The sequence below is a fragment of the Sorex araneus genome, chromosome 2, assembly GCF_027595985.1.
Source record: "Sorex araneus isolate mSorAra2 chromosome 2, mSorAra2.pri, whole genome shotgun sequence".
Classification (NCBI taxonomy): Eukaryota; Metazoa; Chordata; class Mammalia; order Eulipotyphla; family Soricidae; genus Sorex; species Sorex araneus.
Genome location: NC_073303.1, coordinates 232,563,721 through 232,584,958, shown reverse-complemented (window position 1 = coordinate 232,584,958; position 21,238 = coordinate 232,563,721). Strand labels below are relative to the sequence as shown.

At 55.4% G+C, this 21,238-nt stretch overlaps 1 protein-coding gene across 3 annotated transcripts; it reads left to right on the top strand.

Annotated features, from left to right (window-relative positions):
- The first annotated feature begins 51 nt into the window (after window positions 1-51).
- Window positions 52-18,884, top strand: SUGP2 (SURP and G-patch domain containing 2). 3 transcript variants are annotated; one of them, XR_008628501.1, is made up of 12 exons: window positions 66-185; window positions 2,729-2,860; window positions 5,556-7,133; window positions 8,554-8,674; window positions 11,045-11,511; window positions 12,202-12,313; window positions 13,946-14,409; window positions 15,824-15,885; window positions 16,538-16,674; window positions 17,159-17,279; window positions 17,462-17,563; window positions 18,632-18,884. XR_008628501.1 is itself a non-coding variant. In XM_055126167.1 (11 exons), the coding sequence occupies exons 2-10, from the start codon at window positions 2,740-2,742 to the stop codon at window positions 17,277-17,279; spliced, it is 3,183 nt and encodes a 1,060-aa protein (XP_054982142.1). In that variant the 5' UTR covers window positions 52-174; window positions 2,729-2,739; the 3' UTR covers window positions 18,632-18,884. The 3 variants fall into 3 exon arrangements, 2 of the variants coding, with proteins under 2 accessions (XP_054982142.1, XP_004616698.2); XM_055126167.1 differs by lacking the exon at window positions 17,462-17,563 and having other exon boundaries at window positions 52-174; XM_004616641.2 differs by lacking the exon at window positions 17,462-17,563 and having other exon boundaries at window positions 67-185.
- The last annotated feature ends 2,354 nt before the right edge of the window (window positions 18,885-21,238 follow it).

Here is a 21,238-nt window from a genome sequence, read left to right as displayed (position 1 = left end):
CGCACTCGGGCGCGGCGGCGGCAACCTGCGCCTGCGTGCCCTGGCTCGGAGGCGGCTTGCGCCTGCGCGGCGAGACGCTGCGGAGACGGTTGGCTCATTTGCATGTCCCCGCCCCGCGCGGCGGCGGCCGAGCCTGCGGAGCCTGAGGCGGCGGCGGGGGCGGCTCCGCGCGCGGTGGGCTTGGGGTGAGGGGCCGGGCGGGGCGCGGCGGAGGGGCGGGGTCCGGGGTGAGGGGCCGGCCTGGGGCTGGGGTGAGAGGCCGGGCTGAGGGCCGAGGGGCCCGGGCTGTGGTGGGGGGTTGGGCTGAGGGGAGCCGCGAGGGGGGCGGGCGGCCGGGACGACTGCACGGTGGGGTTCGGGCCCGGCAACGGGCTGAGGGGGAAGGGGGGAGGGGGATGGGAGCGAGGAGGGGAGCCGAGTGGGGGGCTTGGCCTTGGAGGGCCGCGGGGCAGTGTGTCCTCCAGGGCCTGACGCCCCTTTTCCGGTGCCCCGTTGCCCAAGCGGGTGGGGGCGGGGAGGAGGTGTGGTTCTCGGGGTGGGAGGAGCGCTCGGTCACTCACCGTTCCCCTTGCGTGACCCCCCTAACCGTGTCAGCTGGTTTCACCCCCCCACACACCCCCATCGGAGCTGCCCATTGCAGAGATGGGGGAAGGGGAAACCCAGAACCCTGCTTTTCCCTCCTGGGAATCCAAGGCACAGCCACTCCCCACCCGGAGTGTGATGGTTGGGAGCAATGATGGTGGAAGGCGGGGTTCACATTCCGAGGTGGGAGGGACCCCCCACCCCTGAGTGGCCTCCCCAGGCTCTGCGGCTGCTCCTCAGATTCCGCTCCAGGTTCTGGGCGTGGCCCCTACCCTGCAGTCCCGCCTGCCAGATTGAGTGGGGGTCTGACCTTGGAGGGGTCACCACAGAGCCCGAGTCAACCTTTTTACTCTTTTGTGTCGTGTAGTTAGGGACCCCTTTTGCAGGCGAGTTGCGGCTGATGGTGACGGCTGATGGTGACGTGGGGAGCCCAGCACGCTCTCCCACCCCCGCCATCACCTGCACGGGGTCCTTCTCTCGCCCCCTCTGAAGCTGGTGCTCCCTCCCACCAAGCCACGGAGGAGAGATGGTCACGTGTCCCCCTCTGTTCTCAGCAGAGGTTGTTGGCACCCTGGCACTCTGCTGTCAAGTCCAGCTAGGGGTGCTGCTATACCAGCTACACCCATACTACTGCGTTTCTGGAGCAGTGTTGTTGGTTTTTCTTGGGGTGCCCAGGCTGGAAATGGTAGTGTGTTTTCTGGACCCTGCAATAGGGCCCAGCCTCTCCTTTGCCCACCCTGGGCCCCTGAGCCATCTCCCTGGCTCTGGGGCACAGGCTTTGAACACATTTTTTCCCAAAGTGACCTGAGTATAGCAGGGAGGGTATTTACTCTGTATGCAGTTGACCTGCATTCAATCCCCAGCACCTCATATGAACCCCCAGCCCACTAGGAGTGATCCCTGAGTGTAGAGCTAGGAGTAGGCACTGAGCACTGCTCTTTGGGGGCCCTCCTCTTAAAAAAAAAGTGGGCTATATTGCCCCCTGGGGTGCAGTAGTAACCTCCAGTGCAATTGTGTCATTTGGTAGCATAAAGGAAGATTTCAGGGTGCTGAATGGCATTTCCCCCCTCCCCCCAAAAGATGGGTGGTATGTTAAGTAAGTTGAAGAGTCTTTTAAGGGATTGCAATCAAATGGACACAGAGAAGGAAAGTTAATTGTTCAAGGTCCTATTGCTCCTTCCTAGCCAGCACAGACCTGTGAGCTTCTTGTTTTTCCTTCAGTTCACAGAGATTGGGTTGGAGAGAGAAAAGAGCCAGAGGCTCTTTCCTTGCATGTGGCTGATTCCAGTTCACCATGAGCAGTAACCCCTGAGCATCACAGAATGTAAACCAAACAAAATCAAACATAGTTTACATAGTTTCAGTGGTTGGGCTAGAGAGAAAGTGCAGTGGGTAGGGTACCTTGCCTTGCACAGGACTGACCCAAGTTCCATCCCCCACATCCCATATGGCCCCTGAGCACTGCCAGGAGTACAGAGTTGGAGTCAGCCCTAAGCATTGCCAGATGTGGCCCCAACACCCCACCCCCCAAAAAAAAGCTCAGGTGTACAGCCTACCTGTGAAGTTCTTTTGGGTGAGTTCTCTTAAGTGGTTTTCATGCTCAACCATGCAGTTCATTGCATAAGCCTAGCAGTGCTCATTGGCTGCTATAGCTATAACTGACAGTGCTAATTTTTTGGTGGGAGGCACACCAGTGGTGCTCGGGTTGTCCCAGGAGTGTTGGGACCATGCAGTTCTGGGCACTGACCTCCTGTCTCCTGTATGCAAAACTTGTCTTTAAGCAAAATCTCCAACCTGTGCCTGGTAACTGTTCAGTTTTGATTTGGGGCCACACTCTTCAGTGCTCAGGGCTTACACCTTGCTGTGCACTCAGGGATCACCCCTACCAGGACTTGAGGAACCATGTGAAGTACCAGGAATTGGATTTGGGTCAGCTGCGTGCTAGGCAAGTGCTCTCTCTCCTGTAGTCTCATTCCCACCCCACCTAGGAACTTCTTGCGAGGAGAAGCCCCTTTAAAGCAGTGTGGCTGCCTATGCAGTTCAGGCTGGATGCTGGGTTACTGCCTTACTGCTTATCGGATCCAGTGACATAGTAGGCCCTGGGGGCAACAACTGTCCTCTTAGTGGCCTTTTTCTCTCGCTACAGGTTGGAGAAACATGACAACAAGGCGAATTTCACAGGAGACCTTGGATGCTGTGCTTCAGGAGAAAGCTGACCGGTACCACATGGATCCCACTGGCGAGGCTGTGGGTGACACTCTCCCGTTTAAAACTCAAGGTAAATGAAGGTGCTTGGTTTTGGGGGCTGGAAGGTGAGTGTGGCATGGGGCTGTGTTTAGAGCTAGCACAGGAGGATTTCTGTGTTTTGGGCAAACTGCCCACCCCTTCTGCACTTCTATTCCTTATTTAAGGGCAGATAAAGTTTTTCAGGGGCTACCCATGAAAAAGAACACTTTGCTGTCCAGAGTTCCTCCTCCCTGCTGCACCTCTGGACAGTGCCAGTCAGTTCTTACTGCATCCTTCCCTTGAGCAGTCAGCTCCTTCTTCATTTTACTCAAATCTGAGAGACAGAGAGCTGTGTCTTTTAACTGGAGACAGGTGTCAATGTGTATTTTAGTACCTGCAGAGAGATTGTGGGTGTGGAGAGGAAAAGACTAGAAACCCAGCAGGAAGTCAGATGGTTCTGAGATCATCCAGGAGCGCCGGCTTCTGCCACAGAGCTGCCTGCACCGCTGACTGGCCTTGTTTTCTGTTTCCCTGCACATTTCTGAACTTGCAGTGCCTTGGGAATCATTGGGAGATTCTGAGGCGCAGATTGTAGATGCCAGCTCCCAATACTGTACCCTGATTTTTCCCTGGCACATGGATGAGCCCTAGAGCTACCTCCACTCCTGAGGTCTGTGTCCTGCAGGTCACTCTCTGACTTCATCTGTTTCTGTCCCACATCTTCTATCAGTATGACTCACTAACTTTTTAGACTCCTATGGAAACTTTATTAGGAGGTGGGTATTTTACTTTTTTGGGGGATGGTGGGCTTTCCAAGTAGTGTGCGGGAGGTCTGGGGTTCCCTCTGGGTAGTTCTCTGACAACCTAGCTGGTGACACAATGCAAGAGCCTGGGGATGTGGTGCTGCGCAGGCCCTGTGGAGCTGGGAATTACCAGGCTCCCCCAGCAGTGCTCTAAGGCCTATAGGGCCCCTGAACATCCACACAGTGTTTGGATGACCACATAGTGTCAGGGATTGAGCCAGGATCAGCTGCATGCAAGACATATTCCTGCACCCCTGTGCAACCTGCCTGACCTGGCCCCACACCTGGACACCTTTTGGAAATCTGCTGTCCAGGCCACATTTTTTAGTTTATTAAGTTTGCTGGGATCTGGGGGACTTCAGTGTTAGTAGAACTTAGGAGCCACCTTCCTCCTACTTTGTCCCCTTGCTTCCATTTCCACATCAGTCCCCTGCTGTTCCCATTTGGGGGCTCCCCACTCACTACAGGCCTCTGCCATTCAGAGCCACCTGGCCTGGACAGCTTTTCCCACTTCCTGCTTGGTGTTGGCACTGCTCTTACTTGGAAGATTGAGCTCATTGTTTGCAATGAGCTGCCAGCCTACCTGGTGGCCCAATGCAACACAAGAGCCTGAGAATGTGGTACTGCTCAGGGCCAGGAAGTGCAGTGGCTTTGCTGTCTCCTTTCCCTGTGCTCACACACGGTGAGTTCTGATTGATTAGAGCTGGATTAGCAACAGCTCTGGATTCCTGTGGCCTCTGGGCAAATACTTCCCTGTGAACCTCACCTTTTCTTATTTTCTTACCATTTGTGAGGAGGTGATAGATTTGGAGACTCCTTTGAAGTCTCCCTGAGGTCCACTGTCTGCTTGTGCCTGTGCTGTGCTCCTGTTGCTGGCCGCTGATGGGTCTCCACAGGGAGCAGCCAGCCCAGGGACCTGTTGACTCCTTCACTGAAGAGCACAGACATTCACACTTTCTCTCCTCAGGGCCCATCCCTGTGGCTAGTTTATCTGCTCCTTTCCTTCTTCTCTGCTTCCAACTCACTTGTTTTATTGGTTTGGCTTTTGGGCCACACCTGGTGGAGCTCAGGGGCTGCTCCTGACTTGGTGCTCAGAGGGACCCAACAGTGCTGGGGGAACATGCTGGCCAAGAGCATGTCGAACCCAGGTCTCCACTGTGCAGATCATGTGCTCTGGCCCCTTGAATGATCTCCCTTCCTCTCCATTTCACTTTTCTTGAGCATTGTTTGACCTCCCTTCCTCTCCATTTCACTTTTCTTGAGCCCTTCCAAGGAACCATGCGGGCAGGTGCTTGGTGTGCTGAGCATAGGTAACTCAGAGCCACGTGGAAGTGGGCTGTGCCTGCTCTCACTGCGCCTGTCTGGCTGATGCCGGCCAAAGCATGTAGGCCTGTGGCTTTTACAATATTTAAATAAAACCACGTGAATTTCACATGTTGGCAACACAGATGAATTTGTGAAACACATTCAAGCAGATTAAACTCCTGCTTACTGGGGTCCAAAGACGATTTACAGCTTCTGATCTAAAGTATTACTTTGGGGCTGGAGAGATAGCACAGCGGGTAGGGCGTTTGCCTTGCACGCGGCCGACCCGGGTTCAAATCCCAGCATCCCATATGGTCCCCTGAGCACGGCCAGGGGTAATTCCTGAGTGCAGAGCCAGGAGTAACCCCTGTGCATCGCCAGGTGTGACCCAAAAAGAAAAAAAATAAATAAATAAATAAATAAATAAAGTATTACTTTTGTGAGTTTTGGGGGTGGTTTTGGCTTTTTGGGTCACACCCGGCGATGCTCAGGGTTACTCCTGACTCTGCACACAGGAATTACTCTTGGCAGTGCTCGGGGGACCATATGGGATTGACCCCAGTTCTGTAAGGCAAATGCCCCACCCACTGTACTATCGCTCCGGCCCCCTTTGTGTTTCTTTTGGATCATTTATTTCAGACCTTCTAAGGACAGCCCCAAGAGCCAGAGCAGATGTGTATGAGGATGTTCCCGGTGACAGCAGATATTCTCGAAGTGGCTCTGTAGCTCGATCACGAGGCTCTGGGAGAGGTGGTGTATTTCCAGGATCTTCCTTCAGATCAAGCAACCCTTCTGTAAGTGACAACAGTTACTTCCGCAAAGAATGTGGCCGGGATCTGGAATTCTCCCACCCTGACTCCCGAGATCAGATCTTTGGCCACCGGAAATCAGGACATTTCCGCTCTCAGGATTGGAAATTTGCATTCCGGGGCTCGTGGAAGCAGGGCTTTGGCCACACCGTTTCCCAAGAATCCTCTTGGGCACAGGAGTGTAGTCTTGGTCCTTCGGCCCTACTGGAGGACTTTGGCTCTTCCAGGCTAATTGAGAAAGAGTGTCTGGAAAAGGAGGGTCGAGATTATGATGTGGACCGTCAGGGAGAGGCCAATTCTGTGCTCAGGGCTGCTGGCCGAAGTCTCAAGATTATTGACCAGGAGGGCACCCGCCAAGGAAAAGGGGAGACTCAGGGCCTGCTCACCCCTAAAGTGGGGGCTGGGAAACTTGTCACACTGAGAAATGTGAGCCCCCAAAAAATACCTGCTGTAAATCGAGTGTCCCCTAAAACTCAGGGCACGAATCAAATCCAGAAACCCATACCAGGTTCTGATGTGACCCTGGGGACAAACCCAGGGATGGAAGACATCCAGTTTCCCACTCCGAAGATCCCTTTGGGCCTCCACCTGAAGGATATTCGACTTCCCAGAAGGAAGATGAGCTTTGACCTCATAGATAAGTCTGACGTTTTTTCAAGATTTGGAATAGAAATAATCAAGTGGGCAGGATTCCACACCATAAAAGATGATGTTAAATTTTCTCAGCTTTTTCAGACTCTCTTTGAACTTGAAACCGAAACCTGTGCCAAAATGCTCGCCTCGTTCAAATGCTCTTTAAAACCTGAGCACCGAGATTTTTGCTTTTTTACTATCAAATTTTTAAAGCACGCTGCTTTGAAAACACCAAGAGTTGATAATGAGTTTTTAAACATGCTTTTAGATAAAGGTGCTGTGAAGACCAAAAATTGCTTTTTTGAAATCATCAAGCCTTTCGACAAGTACATCATGAGGCTTCAGGACCGGCTGCTGAAGAGCGTCACGCCCTTGCTCATGGCCTGCAATGCCTACGAGCTGAGCGTCAAGATGAAGACCCTCAGCAACCCCCTGGACTTGGCTGTGGCCCTGGAGACCACCAATTCTCTCTGCCGGAAATCTCTGGCCCTTTTGGGACAGACCTTCTCCTTGGCCTCATCCTTTCGACAAGAGAAGATCTTGGAGGCTGTTGGCCTCCAAGACATTGCTCCCTCTCCAGCCGCATTCCCAAACTTCGAGGACTCCACTCTGTTCGGGAGGGAGTACATCGATCACCTGAAGGCCTGGCTGGTCAGCAGTGGGTTTCCGCTGCAGATCAAGAAGGCGGAACCTGAGCTGCATCAAGAGGAAGAAAAAACTGTTCCTCCTACGAGTGAGGAAACTCAGGCCAGTGCTCCATGTGGTCTGAGTGATGGTAAGGAAAGCAGCAGACTTTCTAGTCATTGTGATTCCATTTTGTTTGTTTGGTTTTGGGTCATGCCTCTGCACTCAGGGATCACTCTTGGCAGGGATGGGGGCACCGTAGGGGATGCCAGGGATCATACCTGGGTCGGTCACATACAAGGCAAGTGCCCTTCCCACTGTGCTGTCACTCTAGCCCTTGTCCCAGGCTCTTCTCTGTGCTTTATGGCTGGTGATCCTGAGGTCACCTCCACTGCAATCTTGGACTTTTGTGCTGCTGTCTTTGAGGCCTCTAAGCCTCAGAGCTAGGCCCTGAGTATTAGCAGCTGCAAAGCTTGGGTTTGTGTCCAGGTGGCCCGTAGATGGCGCCAGCATCTCGTGTTCTGCCTCGTGCCACTGACTTCTGTGAGAAATGCTGGCTGGGCTGGGGCTGGGGCTCAGCTGTGGAGCATTTGCTTTGCATGTGTTAGTCCTTGGCTCTGATTCCTGGCACTGCAAAACAAAACAAAATCCTTGGATGGTGTCTATGGTTGGACTTGTTAGTAGTTGCATAGTTTTCTTCTTTTTAGGTTTTGGGGCCACACCAGCGGTGCTCAGGGTTTACTCCTGGTTCTGTGCCCAGGGATCGTTATTGGTTGGGCTTGGGGAACCATATAGGATGCCAGGGATCAATCCCAGGTTGGCCATGTGCAAGGCCAGTGCCCTCCCCGCTGTACTCTCTCTAGTCCCAGTAGTGTATTTATTTTAAAATCTCTTCATAGGGGCTGGAGCGATAGCACAGCGGGTAGGGCGTTTGCCTTGCACGAGGCCGACCCGGGTTCGAATCCCAGCATCCCATATGGTCCCCTGAGCACGGCCAGGGGTGATTCCTGAGTGCAGAGCCAGGAGTAACCCCTGTGCATCTCCAGGTGTGACCCAAAAAGCAAAAAAAATAAAAAATAAAAAAATAAAAATAATAAAATCTCTTCATAAAAGAGCTATTCTAGCAAGCCATAAAGGAGGCTTGCTAGACCAAACCTGGGAGCCACTTTTTGGCTTCTTAGTGGAGGTTTTTGCTGGGCCAACCTGGGGGCCATTTTTTGGCTTTTCTTGGGGGGGGGCAACACCCAGTGGTGCTCAGGGCCTACTCCTGACTCTGTACTCAGGGATTACCGCCATATGTGGTGCTGGTTTCTCACATGACTATGACTTAAAGCTTCATAGCAAAGTTGCATTTATAGGTCTGTATGGCCACTCAGCTGTGACTGTCCCCTCAGGGCTGTGCTTAGAGTTTGAAAAGATATTTGCATGTTGGTCAGTAGGGGGCTTTCTCCCTTCAATGCTGGTCCCTGGTGAGTGTTGACCCCTGACTCATCCTAAGCCCTGACTCTGCTGGTCTTTCCAAGACCCCATGTGACTCTGTACTTTTCTCAGAAAAGCCCTCTTTGTTACAGTGGTACCCCAACGAGCAGATCACAAGGTGGTGGACGCCATTGACCAGCTGGTCTCGCGCATCATCGGAGGCAGCCTGTCCCCCAGAGAGAGAGCCCTCCTCAGGGAGGACCCTGCTTACTGGTAGGTCTGCACATGTTACCCTGAGTCCGTGCAACTTTTTAGGGGCCTTGGGGGAACATATGGCAGAGGGTGAGCCCGTGCAGGGAACTCAGGGGATGATATATCAGTGCTCCTGGTTGCCAGCCCTGCCCAGCTGCAGGCCTGGTGTGGCCTTGGTAGTACCGCCTTCCTTTAGCTTTCCATTGTTCAGAAGCATTCACTGCTTGTCTCTCCCCTTTCCTTTTGTTGTCACAGTGATGGGGTTATGTATTTGTGCTCAACTGCAGAGGATGCGGGAGGTCACTCATCTGGTTGCCGTGCTTGCTGGCGTTGCTGGACTTGCTGGGCTTTGTACATTTTTAGTTTTGTTTTGGGGCCATACCCAGTGATGCTCAGGGCTTAATCCTGAGCATAGGTCATGCTCAGGGATCACTCCTGGCAGTGCTCTGGGGGGACTATGTGAGATGGCGGGATCCGGCGCCCCATCCCACTGTACTGTCTCTCCAGCCCCAGTGTTGCACACATGCTGGCTGGTGGTCACACTCACCTGACTGTGGCTCTCCAGAGCTTGCACACTGTGTACAGCAGAGGCCATACTTGTCCCAGGGAGGTGAGAGGCATGTGCAAAGAATCTCAACGTGCTGATGTCTGTCCGTGATCTGCTGCTGTCTTTTACAAAGCTGTCCTGTCTCTTTTGCATTGGAACCTTTTTTTTTCTTTTTGGGTCACACCCGGTGGTGCACAGGGGTTACTCCTAGCTCTGCACTCAGGAATTACCCCTGGTGATGCTCAGGGGACCATATGGGATGCTGGGAATCGAACCTGGGTCTGCCGCGTGCAAGGCAAATGCCCTACCCACTGTGCTATCGCTCCAGCCCCCCTTTTTTAATTTTTGCATTGGAGCCTTTTTACATGAATTGAGCAACTTCAGAAAACGTTTTTCTCATGAATCTGGCCAGTACTCACTCATTATCAGGAGAAGTGAAGAACAGGGTCTGGAGAGAGAGTGCAGCAGGTAAGACACTTGCCTGGAGTATGGCTGACATGGGACTGATCCCTATCCTCCTTCGGTCCCCCAAGCACCACCAGGAGTGACCCCTCAGTGCAGAGCTAGGAGTAAGCCCTGAGCACTGCAGGTGTGGCTCAAAGACTTTCTTCAAAAATGAAAGGGAAAATGAAGAACAGTTGGGGAGAGCAGTCTGTGACACGCCCCCCACCATCCACTGACAGGGATCGGCTTCCACTCCTGCTCACTGCATTCCCTGTGAGTTTACCTTTGTCCTGTGGTGTGACAGTCTGATGATGTGGCCTATTCCTCAGGCCAGGCCGGGAGGCGATTGTGCTTCTGTCTGCCATCATCATGAGTGGACCTGTCCACCGGCTGGAGCAGGGCCTCGGGTTATTCAGCCGTTCTTTCCTTACTGGAGGTGGAACACATTTCAGGGGTTCCTAGCTAGTATTGGGGGTGAACCTGGGCTTCACATATATGAGACAGGTGCTGACTGCTGAGTCAAATCCTCATCTCTCAGTTTGGTTTAGATTGTTTTGCTTTGTTTGTTTGTTTGTTGGTTGGTTGGTTTGGTTTTGGGGCTACACCCAGCAATACTCAGGGATTACTCCTGGCTCTGCACTGAGGAATCACTCCTGGCAGTGCTCAGGGGACCATATGGGATTTTGAGGATTGAACCTGGGTCGGCCACGTGCAGAGTAAGTGCCTTACCTGTTCCTTCAGCCAAGGTCATTGCTCCTATTGGAAGGCTTCTGGGAACTGGTGGAAAGGGACAGAAGGACACGTGATGGCGTCCTCAGTCTCAGATCCAGGGCAGCTCTGAGATCCTCTCCTGGGCACTGACTCCCTTCTGCTCTGGCAAGCATGGTGGCACATCAGGGAGAGAAGCATGTAGCGCCCTCTGCTGTCTGCTGTCCGCCCAGCCAATGGTCAGGCCTGGCCACGCAGGGCTCCCTGACTCCAGAGGGTCCGAGATGCCCTGCAGCACAGTGGGATGGGCACAGAGTTGTTTCCCACGCGACCCTGCCCCGCCATGCCACCTAGGTTTTCTCTGCTCTGTCCTCGTGGAGATGTTGGCACCTGGTTTCATGGAGGACATGAGGATCAGTGGGGCCCAGACTCCTGACCACTTGTAGGATATGTTTACCCCAGCGGCATCCAGGAGTGACACCTGCTTTATGCTGTCAACATCCTGTTATGCAGGCCTGCTTGACAGCGTGGAGCCATCCCTCACCCCCACCTCTGAGGCTCTGGGGTTCAAGGGTGTCTGACACAGCCATTGGTCCAGCAGAGAGGTTGTCACGCAGCCAGGGTTTACAGAAACTGATGCAGGGAACTGATGGTGTTTCAGTTACTGTCCTGCTGCCCTTTGTGTCACCTAGGTTTCTGTCTGATGACCGCAGCCTGGAGTACAAGTACTATAAGCTGAAGCTGGCTGAAGTGCAGCGGAAGAGCCAGACCTCAGCAGGAGCAGATGGGAACCCCCTGGCTGCAGAGTGTGCAGTCCGAGCCATGCTGTATGCGCGGGCTGTCCGGGGCCTCAAGAAGAGGCTCCTCCCAGGGCGTCGGCGCGGACTGCTGCGTGCCCAAGGGCTGCGGGGCTGGAAGGCAAGGAGAGTGACCACTGGCACCCAGACCCTCCTCTCCTCGGGCACCAGACTGAAGCACCATGGCCAGCAGGGCCCAGGCGCCCCGCCAGGAAAGCAACTACCCCACCTGGACAGAAGCAATGATGCCAAAGCCTGCCCTGACCCAGCGGGGCCCTCTCCTCTGAAGCCCAGCCCAGGAGCCTCAGCAGGACTGGCCATCTCCGATGCACCTCAGCCCTCCTCGCCCAGATCTGCTGATGGTGAGTCCCTCTCCCTTCGTGTGCAGCCCCAACAGAGGCGGCCACTGCAGGTGAGCTGGCCTGCGTGGTGCACACATAGAGGCCCTTTCCCCTCCGGCTTCCAGGGGAACATATTGGAGAGAGGCGTTGGGTGGCCTATATCCCTGTCATACTCTTCCCCATCCTGGGTTGGCATTGCCTCATGCCCCTATCCAGGAAGTTATTCATCCCTCAAGGCTGTGCTGTTCCATGCTTAGGGTCATGAGTGCTTGGACCCGTGTCCCATTCTTGCTCCGTCTGGTCCTGCAGGCTACCCCCACCCAGATCTGTCTCTGTGCCAAGGTCAGCACCCTGCACTTTTTTTCCTCACTCCTTCTTTCTCTTGCCTCCCTTCTCCTATGGGGATAAGACTGGCCTCGCCAGCATCCCGTTCAGCAGTGAAGGGACAGTAGAGGGGGGCGGCACACAGGGCCCACAGTGGGCGTCCACCCCATTGCAGCAGGTGGTTCCAATGATGTTCCCAGGCCCCCAGACTCACAGGACAGTCACAGGAGACTGTGTAGCTGGCTGGATTTTGTTCCCATGTAGACTTATTGTACCCCAGCCCTGTAGAAACAGTTACAGAGCCACATGGCCTCGGTGAGACTGTAGTCTCACATCTCTGGAAGTGGTGGCCAGGACCCAATATCTGATTCTTCCTCTGTCTTATAGTTGACATGAAGACAATGGAGACTGCAGAGAAACTGGCCAAGTTTGTCGCTCAGGTGGGGCCGGAGATTGAACAATTCAGCATAGAAAATAGCACTGACAACCCTGACCTTTGGTAGGTATGCGCCACCTCTGGAGACTCAAGTGATTCATATGTGTCACCCCCAGACACTGTCACCCATGCCTAAGTCACAGCTGTACACGTGCTGCTCTTGGGCCCTGCTGGAGAAATTCTGGAGTGGGGAGAGGAACCTCTATAAACTACAGAAAAGCAGAGAGAGTGTTGGTGTTTGTGTGTGCTTAGGGTCCAGCCAGCTCCCCCCCTCCCCTTCTTGCCTCCTGCTCCCTGCCAGCCTGTCTGTAGTTGTTTGGGGGCCACACCCAGCGGTGCTCAGGGCTTACTTATTCTTGGCTCTTCACTCAGGGATCACTCCTGGTGGAGCTCTGGGAACTCTTTGGGGTGCCGGAGATTGAACCCAGGTTGACTATATGCACGGCAAAGGTTCCCCCGCTATGTCCTGTCCCCTACCCCTCCAGCCCTGTCCTATCTCCCAGGCCTGTCTATGTTCTTTAATAGAAGGCCTCACATGTGAAATATGAGTTTTCTCTCTGAAGCCAGACATTCTTGGTTTTGTTCTTGGGTTGCACGTAGAGGTGTGCAGAGGCTCCTCCTAGTGGGCAGGAGTGCCAGGTGTTGCTTAGGACTGGAACCTGTGCCCACTCACCCCCCACCCCCGCAGCTGTGCCTCCATCCTGAGCTTCTCATCCTGGTCCTGGCTTGCCTCCAACTGGATGTGGCTCCCAGAGGCCAAACACTCTCTCCTCCCCTTTTACAGTGCCACTGGGCCTTTGGGAATGGATCTTTGTTTTCCTCCATGTCTCCAAGGCCCTTCTGTTTGGTTGGTCGCTTGTTTGGGTTTAAGTCTCTCCAGTGGTGTTGGGGCCACCAGGGCTCATCTGGTGGTGCCAGGGCTCAAACCCACTGCCCTGTGCACACCTGGCTTGTGCCCCAGTCCTTTCCCCCCACCTGTCAGCTGTTTCCTCTCTCCACCCCTCATCCTCTGCGCGACACATTCTCACCTCTCCCTTGGGACCTGGAAAGGACCACACTCGGTCACAGATATCCGCTTTCTTCTAGACCATGTGTGTGCAGTGGGTGTTCACGGCCAGTATCTGGTCTCTGCAGGCGTTATCAGAGCCCTAAGTGGCTGGAGCACAGTGTCTGCGATGGCCAGTGCTCCTAGCACTGTTCCTTAACAGGCTCTTGAGCATGCTGTTCAGCAAGTCCACCTGCATCCCTTCCTTGCTGTCCCTTCCAGGGAGGCATTCCTACCTGTGCTATCTGGGCCCTACCTTGAGCGTGTGCAGTTCCCCTGGTGTTCCCTGAGAGCACTGCAGCCCTAGACAGCCTGGTGCGCCCCAGAGCCAGTGCTGTGGGCCAAGTGTTTCTGTCTGGGAGTCAGACTGTCTGTCATGCTCCAGGGATCTCTGATGTCGCAACAGACTGCTGGCCCCAGGGGGCTGAGGGCTTGTTTCTCCACCCCCCACCCCCTAAAGCTCTTCATCCTCTTCAGTCCTGGCTTCCCCATGACATGAGTAACCCTCTTCAGACATCTGTGAGTTGGCAGGAGTCAGTGGCCCGGCCACTGTTCTTCGCCCACTGCAGCCAGGCCAGCCTGCCTGACATTCCAGCGGGTGAGATGACTCAGAGGCCCCGGCTAACTCTCCTCATTCCTCCTTTTCCAAGGTTTCTCCATGACCAGAACAGCTCAGCTTTCAAATTCTATCGTCAGAAAGTCTTGGAGCTGTGCCCCTCGATTTGTTTCCCCTCGGCTCCTCGGAGCGTTCACGCTGGTGAGCAGGAGGATGGGCAGTGGTGTGCCCTGGATCCCAAGTCTGAGGGGGAGCCCCCACAGCAGGAGGACAAGCTGGACAGCCCAGAGCCTATGCCTGAGGAGGAGGAAGAGAGAGAGGAGGACGGAGGCGTCCCAAGGCCTACAGGAGTCGTGGCCAAGTCAGAGGGCTCTGAGGGCAGCCCCCCTACCGATTGCATCCCGAGCGAGGCAGCCGACGAGGGCCCAGCAGGCTCGGCAACGTCGTCCCAGGCTGCGCCAGGGGCCTGCTTTCCCCGGAAGAGGGTCAGCAGCAAGTCCCTGAAGGTGGGCATGATTCCAGCCCCCAAGAGATTATGTCTCATCCAGGAGCCCAAAGGTGAGTGCTCAGCTGGTTACAGGACCTCCCCAGCCCCCACAGCCGGCTCTCCTGCCTGGAAGGAAGCTTTGCTTTCTCACACTGTCAGGGGGCTGCTGTCTGGCCTTTCAGTGCCCTCACCTTCTTCTGCCCTCACCCACCCAGACTTCACCTTCCAGCCAGCCTGGGACCTGCTGTCACAGGGCTGATGGTTCTAAAGGACTTGTGGGAGTGCCGGTCTCCCAACACCTGTGTCCTGCATCCTCACATCTTGGTGGAATGTCCCTGTGCCTTAAATGGCTTCAACCTGGGCCCTCGTTGGCCTTGTCCTAGGTGGCGGTGGTGCCCTTTGGGGATGGAGTTGGGGGAGGAGGCTGTTTGGGTTCTCTTACCTCTTAGATTGATGTTTGTTTGATGGGAGAGCCACACCTAGTGTGCAGGGACTATATTAATCCCAGTGCATGGGGATCACTCCTCCCAGTACCAGGGGCTGAATCCTGGCCCCCTGCCTGCAGAGCCTATGTTTCAGCCTCGAGCCCTCTCCTGGCCTCCTTTGGTTCATGTTCTATCCATGTTACTGCTGCTGCAGTGATGGGGTCGAGCCCCTGCCTGGTCAGGAGTTGACACACCAGACCAACTGTGCTGCTGCGAGGTTTGCCTTGGAGCTGCAGGGTCACTCTCAGCCAAACATGCACAGTGTGGCAGTGCTGGCCCGGGCCCCCCACCACACTGCACCTCACCCTGCTTCCCGGAGACTGCTTCCTGGCTGCAGCGCACACTTGTCTCTTCAGTCTTGCTTGCCTTACAGAGACCACACCCCTTTGCTGTGGAGCGCGCACACACGCACTTGGCAGTGGAGTGACTGGAACTCACTTACAGTGTCAGGCACCTCAGAGAGCAGAGTTGCCAGGACCCTGCCCAGCCCATGCAGGACACAGGGATGCTTGCTGAGACAGACACCAGGATGCTCGTTAGGACACGGGGATGCTTGTTAGGATACGGGGATGCTTGCAGAAACAGACACTGGGATGCTTGTTAGGACACGGGGATGTTTGCTTGGACACAGGGGTACTTGCTCAGATGGACATAGGGATTGGATTCTAAGCCCCACAGTGCCTCCAGGCCTAAAACATGGGTTAAGGATTAGTATTTCCTTTGGCAGGGAGGCAGGAGGGGAGTGGAATGGAGCCCAGGACCTCACATGAGGCATGTGTTCTAAGCAGAAAGTTCTCCGTGGACTTCAGTTGTGGAGGAATAGTTCCAGCTGCTAGAGCTCTTGTAGTTCCATCCACAAGTGACACAGCTTCTGCAGGCCTGGGGAAGCTCCACATGCTTGGTGTCAGAGCCACCATGTGTCCCCCAGGGAACACAGCCACCCGCATCCTCTGGTTCATCTGGTTCATGCGTATATGTGTGTGTCACTCTTATCTTCTAGTCCATGAACCGGTTCGCATCGCTTACGACAGGCCACAGGGACAACCCATGTCCACTGAGAAGGTGAGCCAGCTGGGTTCTGAAGTCCTCGATTATCTACTCCAAAGGACACTGGGCCAAGGCAGCCAGATGGCATCCAGAGTGCTGAGCCCAGCACTTAGCACCCAAGAATGGTGGCCTGGCCAAGGACTACGTGATGGCCAGGGGTGTGGTCCCAGCACACAAGCTCCGCTGGCAGCATGTGTCTGGGCCTCATCAGCTATGAGCAGGGTCCAAAGCGACAGGAATGGGGGAATGGGGCCAGAGAAATAGGACAGCAGGTAGGGCACTCGCCTTACACAGAGCCAGCCCAGGTTCAATCGCTGGCACTCCATATGGTCCCCCCGACACACCAGGAGCAATTCCTGAGCACCTCCTGATGTGGCCCAAAACCCAAAAAATAATGGATGGGGTGTTGGTGCAAAGTTGAGTGTGAGAGCTGAATGGGCTCAGGCGCCTTTCCTCAGTCCCTGTGTGCCCTGTGCTAGCTGCTGCTGGCCCCACTGAGCCTGTCGTGTGCCCATGTGTGCCTTCAGTATCGACCGCCACCACCCCTGTCTGTCTCTCCCCCTTCCATTGACACCTGCTGGAGATGGTGCATGTGCATCCCAGATCTCTGGGAGGAGGGGACAGTCCCCCAGGCCTTCTCTGCAGCCGGCTTGCCTTTCTCTCCTAGAAACCCAAGGACCTGGAGTTTGCTCAGCAGAAGCTGACGGGCAAGAACTTGGGCTTCCAGATGCTGCAGAAGATGGGCTGGAAGGAGGGCCACGGCCTGGGCTCCTGCAGCGAGGGCATCAGGGACCCCGTCAGCGTGTATGCGGGCGCAGGGGCACCAAGCTTCTCTGCACCCTGGATGGGGGTGGGCTGGGGAGCAGCTGAGGCTGACTCTGGGGGTCCTGGTCTTTTCCAGGTGCTTGCTGGGACTACCAGAGCCCTGCATGCAATTAGCTAGGATCTTTGCAGTGATTTGTTTAAGAAGGGAGTTCTCGAGAGCAACGCTCCAGAACTTTGTTCCAGAAAGGGGCCAACTGGGTCTGGGAGCCCAACGGCAGCTAAGGCCCCATTGTGCCTCTCTGGTTGGGTAGCAGCTACACCCAGAACCTCGCTCCCTTTTCTGGACCCCATGAGCACTTAGTCATTCCAGTGCCAGCCCCCAGATGGTTCTGCGGGCATTTCCTTACTACTGAGCCTCACACCTGTAGGGGCTTTTCTCTTTCCCTGACTGTCACAATGTCACCTGTCCCTTGCACTGTCCTGCCTGGACCTGACTCTGAGTCATGTCCGTTTCACTCCCCAGGGCAACTGCCTCAGAAGGGACAGGCTTGGGCACCGCCGGGCAGGAACACCAGGAAGACACGTTTGATGAGTTCCGCCAGCGGATGATGCAGATGTACAGACACAAGCGAGCCAACAAATAGGTGCGTGAGCCACGCCCTGCAGGGGAGCAAGGGCACCAGGCTGCAGCTTAGTGGCCCTGCACCACCCCGCTTTTCCTTAGGAAGGCCCTCAGACTCCACGGCCTCATCTCTTCTCTTTCTGCTTGCCTTCCTGCTTCTCCTCTCCAGCCCCCCATTAAACTGACTCCTTCTCTCCCGCATAGATCAGAGCCATTGGTGAGAGAGATCAGGCTCGAAGCAGCAATTACTTTAAAACGCCACCTCCGCCTGCAGCCGCCCTGGAGCCAGTGCCCACTTACGGTTTGGTGTGTACCCAAACGCCCGCAGTCTCTGCACAGCTGCCACTGGCTTTTCTCTTTCTTATCAAAGTGCTCCAGCTCTGATCTGCTTCTGCCTTTCCCCTCTTTCCTGCTGGCAGCGGCCCAGAGTGCTCAATCCTCAGGATGCCACCCTGAGGGTTAGGTTTGCAGCTCCCTCCATGGGGGGCGGTGTCTCTCACTGACTTCTGACCGGGGTGTGTGCAGAGGTGCTCCCCAAGGGTGTCCTTGATGGAGGAGCCCAGGGTTATGTGGAGTGACATCTCTATGTGGAGTGACATCTCACTGTGCCCAGAGGACAGCCACACATCAGTGGTATGATTGAAAGCACCCCGAATCTGTGCATGTCACAAATCCCCAGGGAAGCTCATGCCCACAGAGTCTGCTGCAGGGTGGGGTGTGCGCCTGGGGCGCCTCCTTGCAGAGATGTTTTCCTAGGAGCAGCCTCAGGGCGGCCCGCAGCTGCTGCTGCGTTCTGCTCTCAGCACCCCTGACAGCAGTGGCCTCAGTTTCTTGGTGCTAAAATCGAGGAAATGGGCATCCTGCCGATCCTTGCTTGGGGACCCTGAGGGAGTTGCTGCCTCGGACAATCTTACCAGCTGTTCAGAAGTCCTGTTCTCTCAGAGCCAGCGCTCTAACCTGGAGCATCTCTCTGGTCTGTGTGTCCTGTTGTCTCGGGGCAGCCCCGGGCTCTGCGTGCTTCCTTTCACTTCGTTATCTTGGCAACCTGCAGGTCTTTGAGGCCCTGGGGCTGGCCTGGCCTGCGGAGCGTGAGGAGCCCAGATGTGGATCATCTGCTCTTTGCTGAGCCTTCCAGCGGCTGCCCTCCGAGGCCTGGGCAGTGCTCTCCGCACGCTGCCTGCTCTGGGCCTCGTGGCTCATCCTTGCCTTTCTCCACTCTTCTCAGATGCTCTAGAAACCCCTGGGGTGTGGCTCTGCCCCTGGTGGGCAGCCCCCAGAAGGCCGCCTGCTGGAGCCTGACTGTGGTGGGGGCCTGTGCAAGCGCACAGCACAGTCGGGACCTGGGCCCGGTCACTGTCTCTCTTGTCCTTCTAGCTCCAGACTCTCCCAAGGACAGCGGCTTCTGGGAGCAGCTCATCTCTTCGAGTGCTTACGTTTCTGGCTTGTTTCCAGCCCAGGCATCATCTGCCAACTCAAGTGTTCGGGGGCCTCGGGCAAACCTAGAAGATATTTTGTGCTGTTCCGGAATGAGAGTTTCAGGTGTTTCTGTTTGTTTCCGGCTCTAAGGATTGTGGATGTTGTGAATGTCGCTCACCGTGCGCAGTCGCAATAAACCTAGAGGAAACCAGTCTCGGTGCCTCCATTGTGCGTGACAGGCGGGGTGGTCTTGAATCCCTCTACTGTCAGGGCTGCCCCTACCTCGGATGGGGGACATGGGGATACTGTCACCAGAAAGGTCCGTCTGTGCCAGAGAGCAGGTGACAGGACCAACCCCCTGCTGCACCCTTAGGGTTGCAGAGCCAGGGCAGACTGGCGGGCCTGGCTTCCTCCTACAGGCCAGTGGTGCCAGCGCCCTCCCAAGCTCTCAGCTCCCTGCACACCCACCCTCACAGGGCGCTCAGCTGACAGGGGGGCTAGGCACGGATGGGGGGGCTCTTCCTGTGTGTCCCCCCACTCTGCCTGCTGCAGAGTCTGAAAGGAAAACCATTGAAGAACATGCTGAGGAAGGGAAAAAAATGACAAAGCCCTAGCTGGCGCCCTTTGTTTTCAGGCAGCTGTGGGCTCAGAGGACAGCGGGATGGAGCTGGGGACATGCCCTGCCCACAGCCCCCAGTTGGCCTTCCTGAGCAGAGGCGCCTGTCCGACTCAGAGCTTCACCGTTCATCACTGACTTGTTCATCTACCTAATCGTTCATTCCTTCACCTAATCATCTGTTTATTAATTTGCCCATTTGTTGTTGTTGGTTTTTTTGTTTGTTTGTTTGCTTTTGGGGTCACACCCAGCGATGCTCAGGGGTTATTCCTGGCTTTGCACTCAGGAATTGCTCCTGGCAGTACTTGGGGGACCATATGGGATGCCGGGGATGAACCCGGCAAACCTGGCAAACGCCCTACCCGCGCTACCCGCTGTGCTATCGCTCCAGCCCCTGCCCATTTGTTTTTTACTCTATTCATCCACCCATTTACTTATCACATTACTTCCCCTTCCCCCTCCTACTCCCCCATCCTTCCTCTCCATCCTGATCTTTCCCCTCCTCTTCCTTCCTTCCTCCCCCTCTGAGCTTCCCGTTCTTCTCCTTTCATCCTTTCCTCCTCCCCCTTTCCTGCTCCCACTCTTGGTCTTGCCCTCTTCCACTCTTCCTGCCTCCTCCCCACAGCCCTCCTCTGCTCTGATTTTTAGCTTCTCCATTCACAGCCATGATTCAGATTCAGAGCAGCACCATCGTCCATCCAACTGTGGCCCTGAGAAGTGAGGCCTGAGAGAGCCTAGCCTGTGGGGAGCAGTGGTTGAGACCGAGTTTCCAGGACACCTGGCCTTCCAGTTATTGTCCCAGGCAACAGCACTGGTCCCCACTTCCATCCTTGTATATGTGAGGCCCCAAGCTTGACCCCAGCTCCTTGTATTACCCCAAGGCTACTACTGGTGGCCCAGGTGACTGCATCACCAGGCTCAAACCACACTGAGTATCTCTGGGAGTAGCCCCTAGAGGCCTAAGCACCACTGGGGTCCCCTCCCTGCCCCCACTCATGCCGAGAGAGAAAGACCATGGTTGTTAGTGCCTGCTGCAATCAGGCCTGCTGGGAGCAGACACTGCAAATATTTGCAGGGTCGGGCTTCTCCCAAGGATTCGATCCCACAAAGACCATCAAGACCATCGCCTCAGTTCTAGAAGGAGGGGGACCCTCCCCTGTAAATCCTAGATCTGCAGAGCCAGGTTCTGGGGGGTCAGGAACAGTCTGTATGGGGTCAGCACGTGCTGCCCTTCCTGGCTGTGTGGGCCTCCCAGAAGGAACCCTTAAAAGCAGGTCGGGTCTGAGCTCACACGGGCAGGACCAGGATGGGGCGGGGTGCATCTCCTCTGAGCCAGCTCTGCCCTGTCAGCAATTCCCTGTCCTGTTCGGCCTTTGCCCTGGGACCAGCCAGCTCAGCTCACTTCCTTCCTGCAGGGATGTCGACACCAGGCTTCTGCCCTCTGCCTGCCTCTAGGGGTCCTTACGACTTCCCCAGGGATCATTAGCAGCTCCCTTGCAGGCAATTCTGTGCACTGGGAGCTGTAGTAAGAGGCTTCCTCAGACCTGCTCAGTGCTCCCCAAATCCAGGGGAGATGCCCCAGGGCTCACAGCTGCTCTCAGCTTCTAGAGTTTTCCATCATTCCCTCAGGCAGCCAGGTCAGATCTTGGACCTGGGACTGCAGAATCATTTTTTGTTGTTTTGTTTTTGTCCCATACCCAACAGTGCTCAGTGCTTACTCCTGGCTCTGCACTCAGGAATTGTTCCTGGTGGTGCCCAGGGTGACCATATGGGGTGCTGGGGATCAAACCCAGGTTGGCCGGGTACAAGGCCAGTGCCCTACCTGCTCCATCGTTCTGGTGGCAGAATCAATTTTATTTGAAGGATTGTGTGGGGCCACACCTGGCGGTGGTCAGGGCCCCCTCCTGGTTTTGCGCTCAGGATGACTCCTAGAGGGGATAGGGGATCCC

Excerpts from the sequence above, each read along its gene's own strand:
- SUGP2 (XM_055126167.1), top strand. The coding sequence starts at position 2,740 with ATGACAACAAGGCGAATTTCACAGGAGACCTTGGATGCTGTGCTTCAG. Across the intron at positions 2,861-5,555 it reads TCTCCCGTTTAAAACTCAAG|ACCTTCTAAGGACAGCCCCA; the intron begins GTAAATGAAGGT and ends CATTTATTTCAG. Across the intron at positions 14,410-15,823 it reads TCTCATCCAGGAGCCCAAAG|TCCATGAACCGGTTCGCATC; the intron begins GTGAGTGCTCAG and ends CTTATCTTCTAG.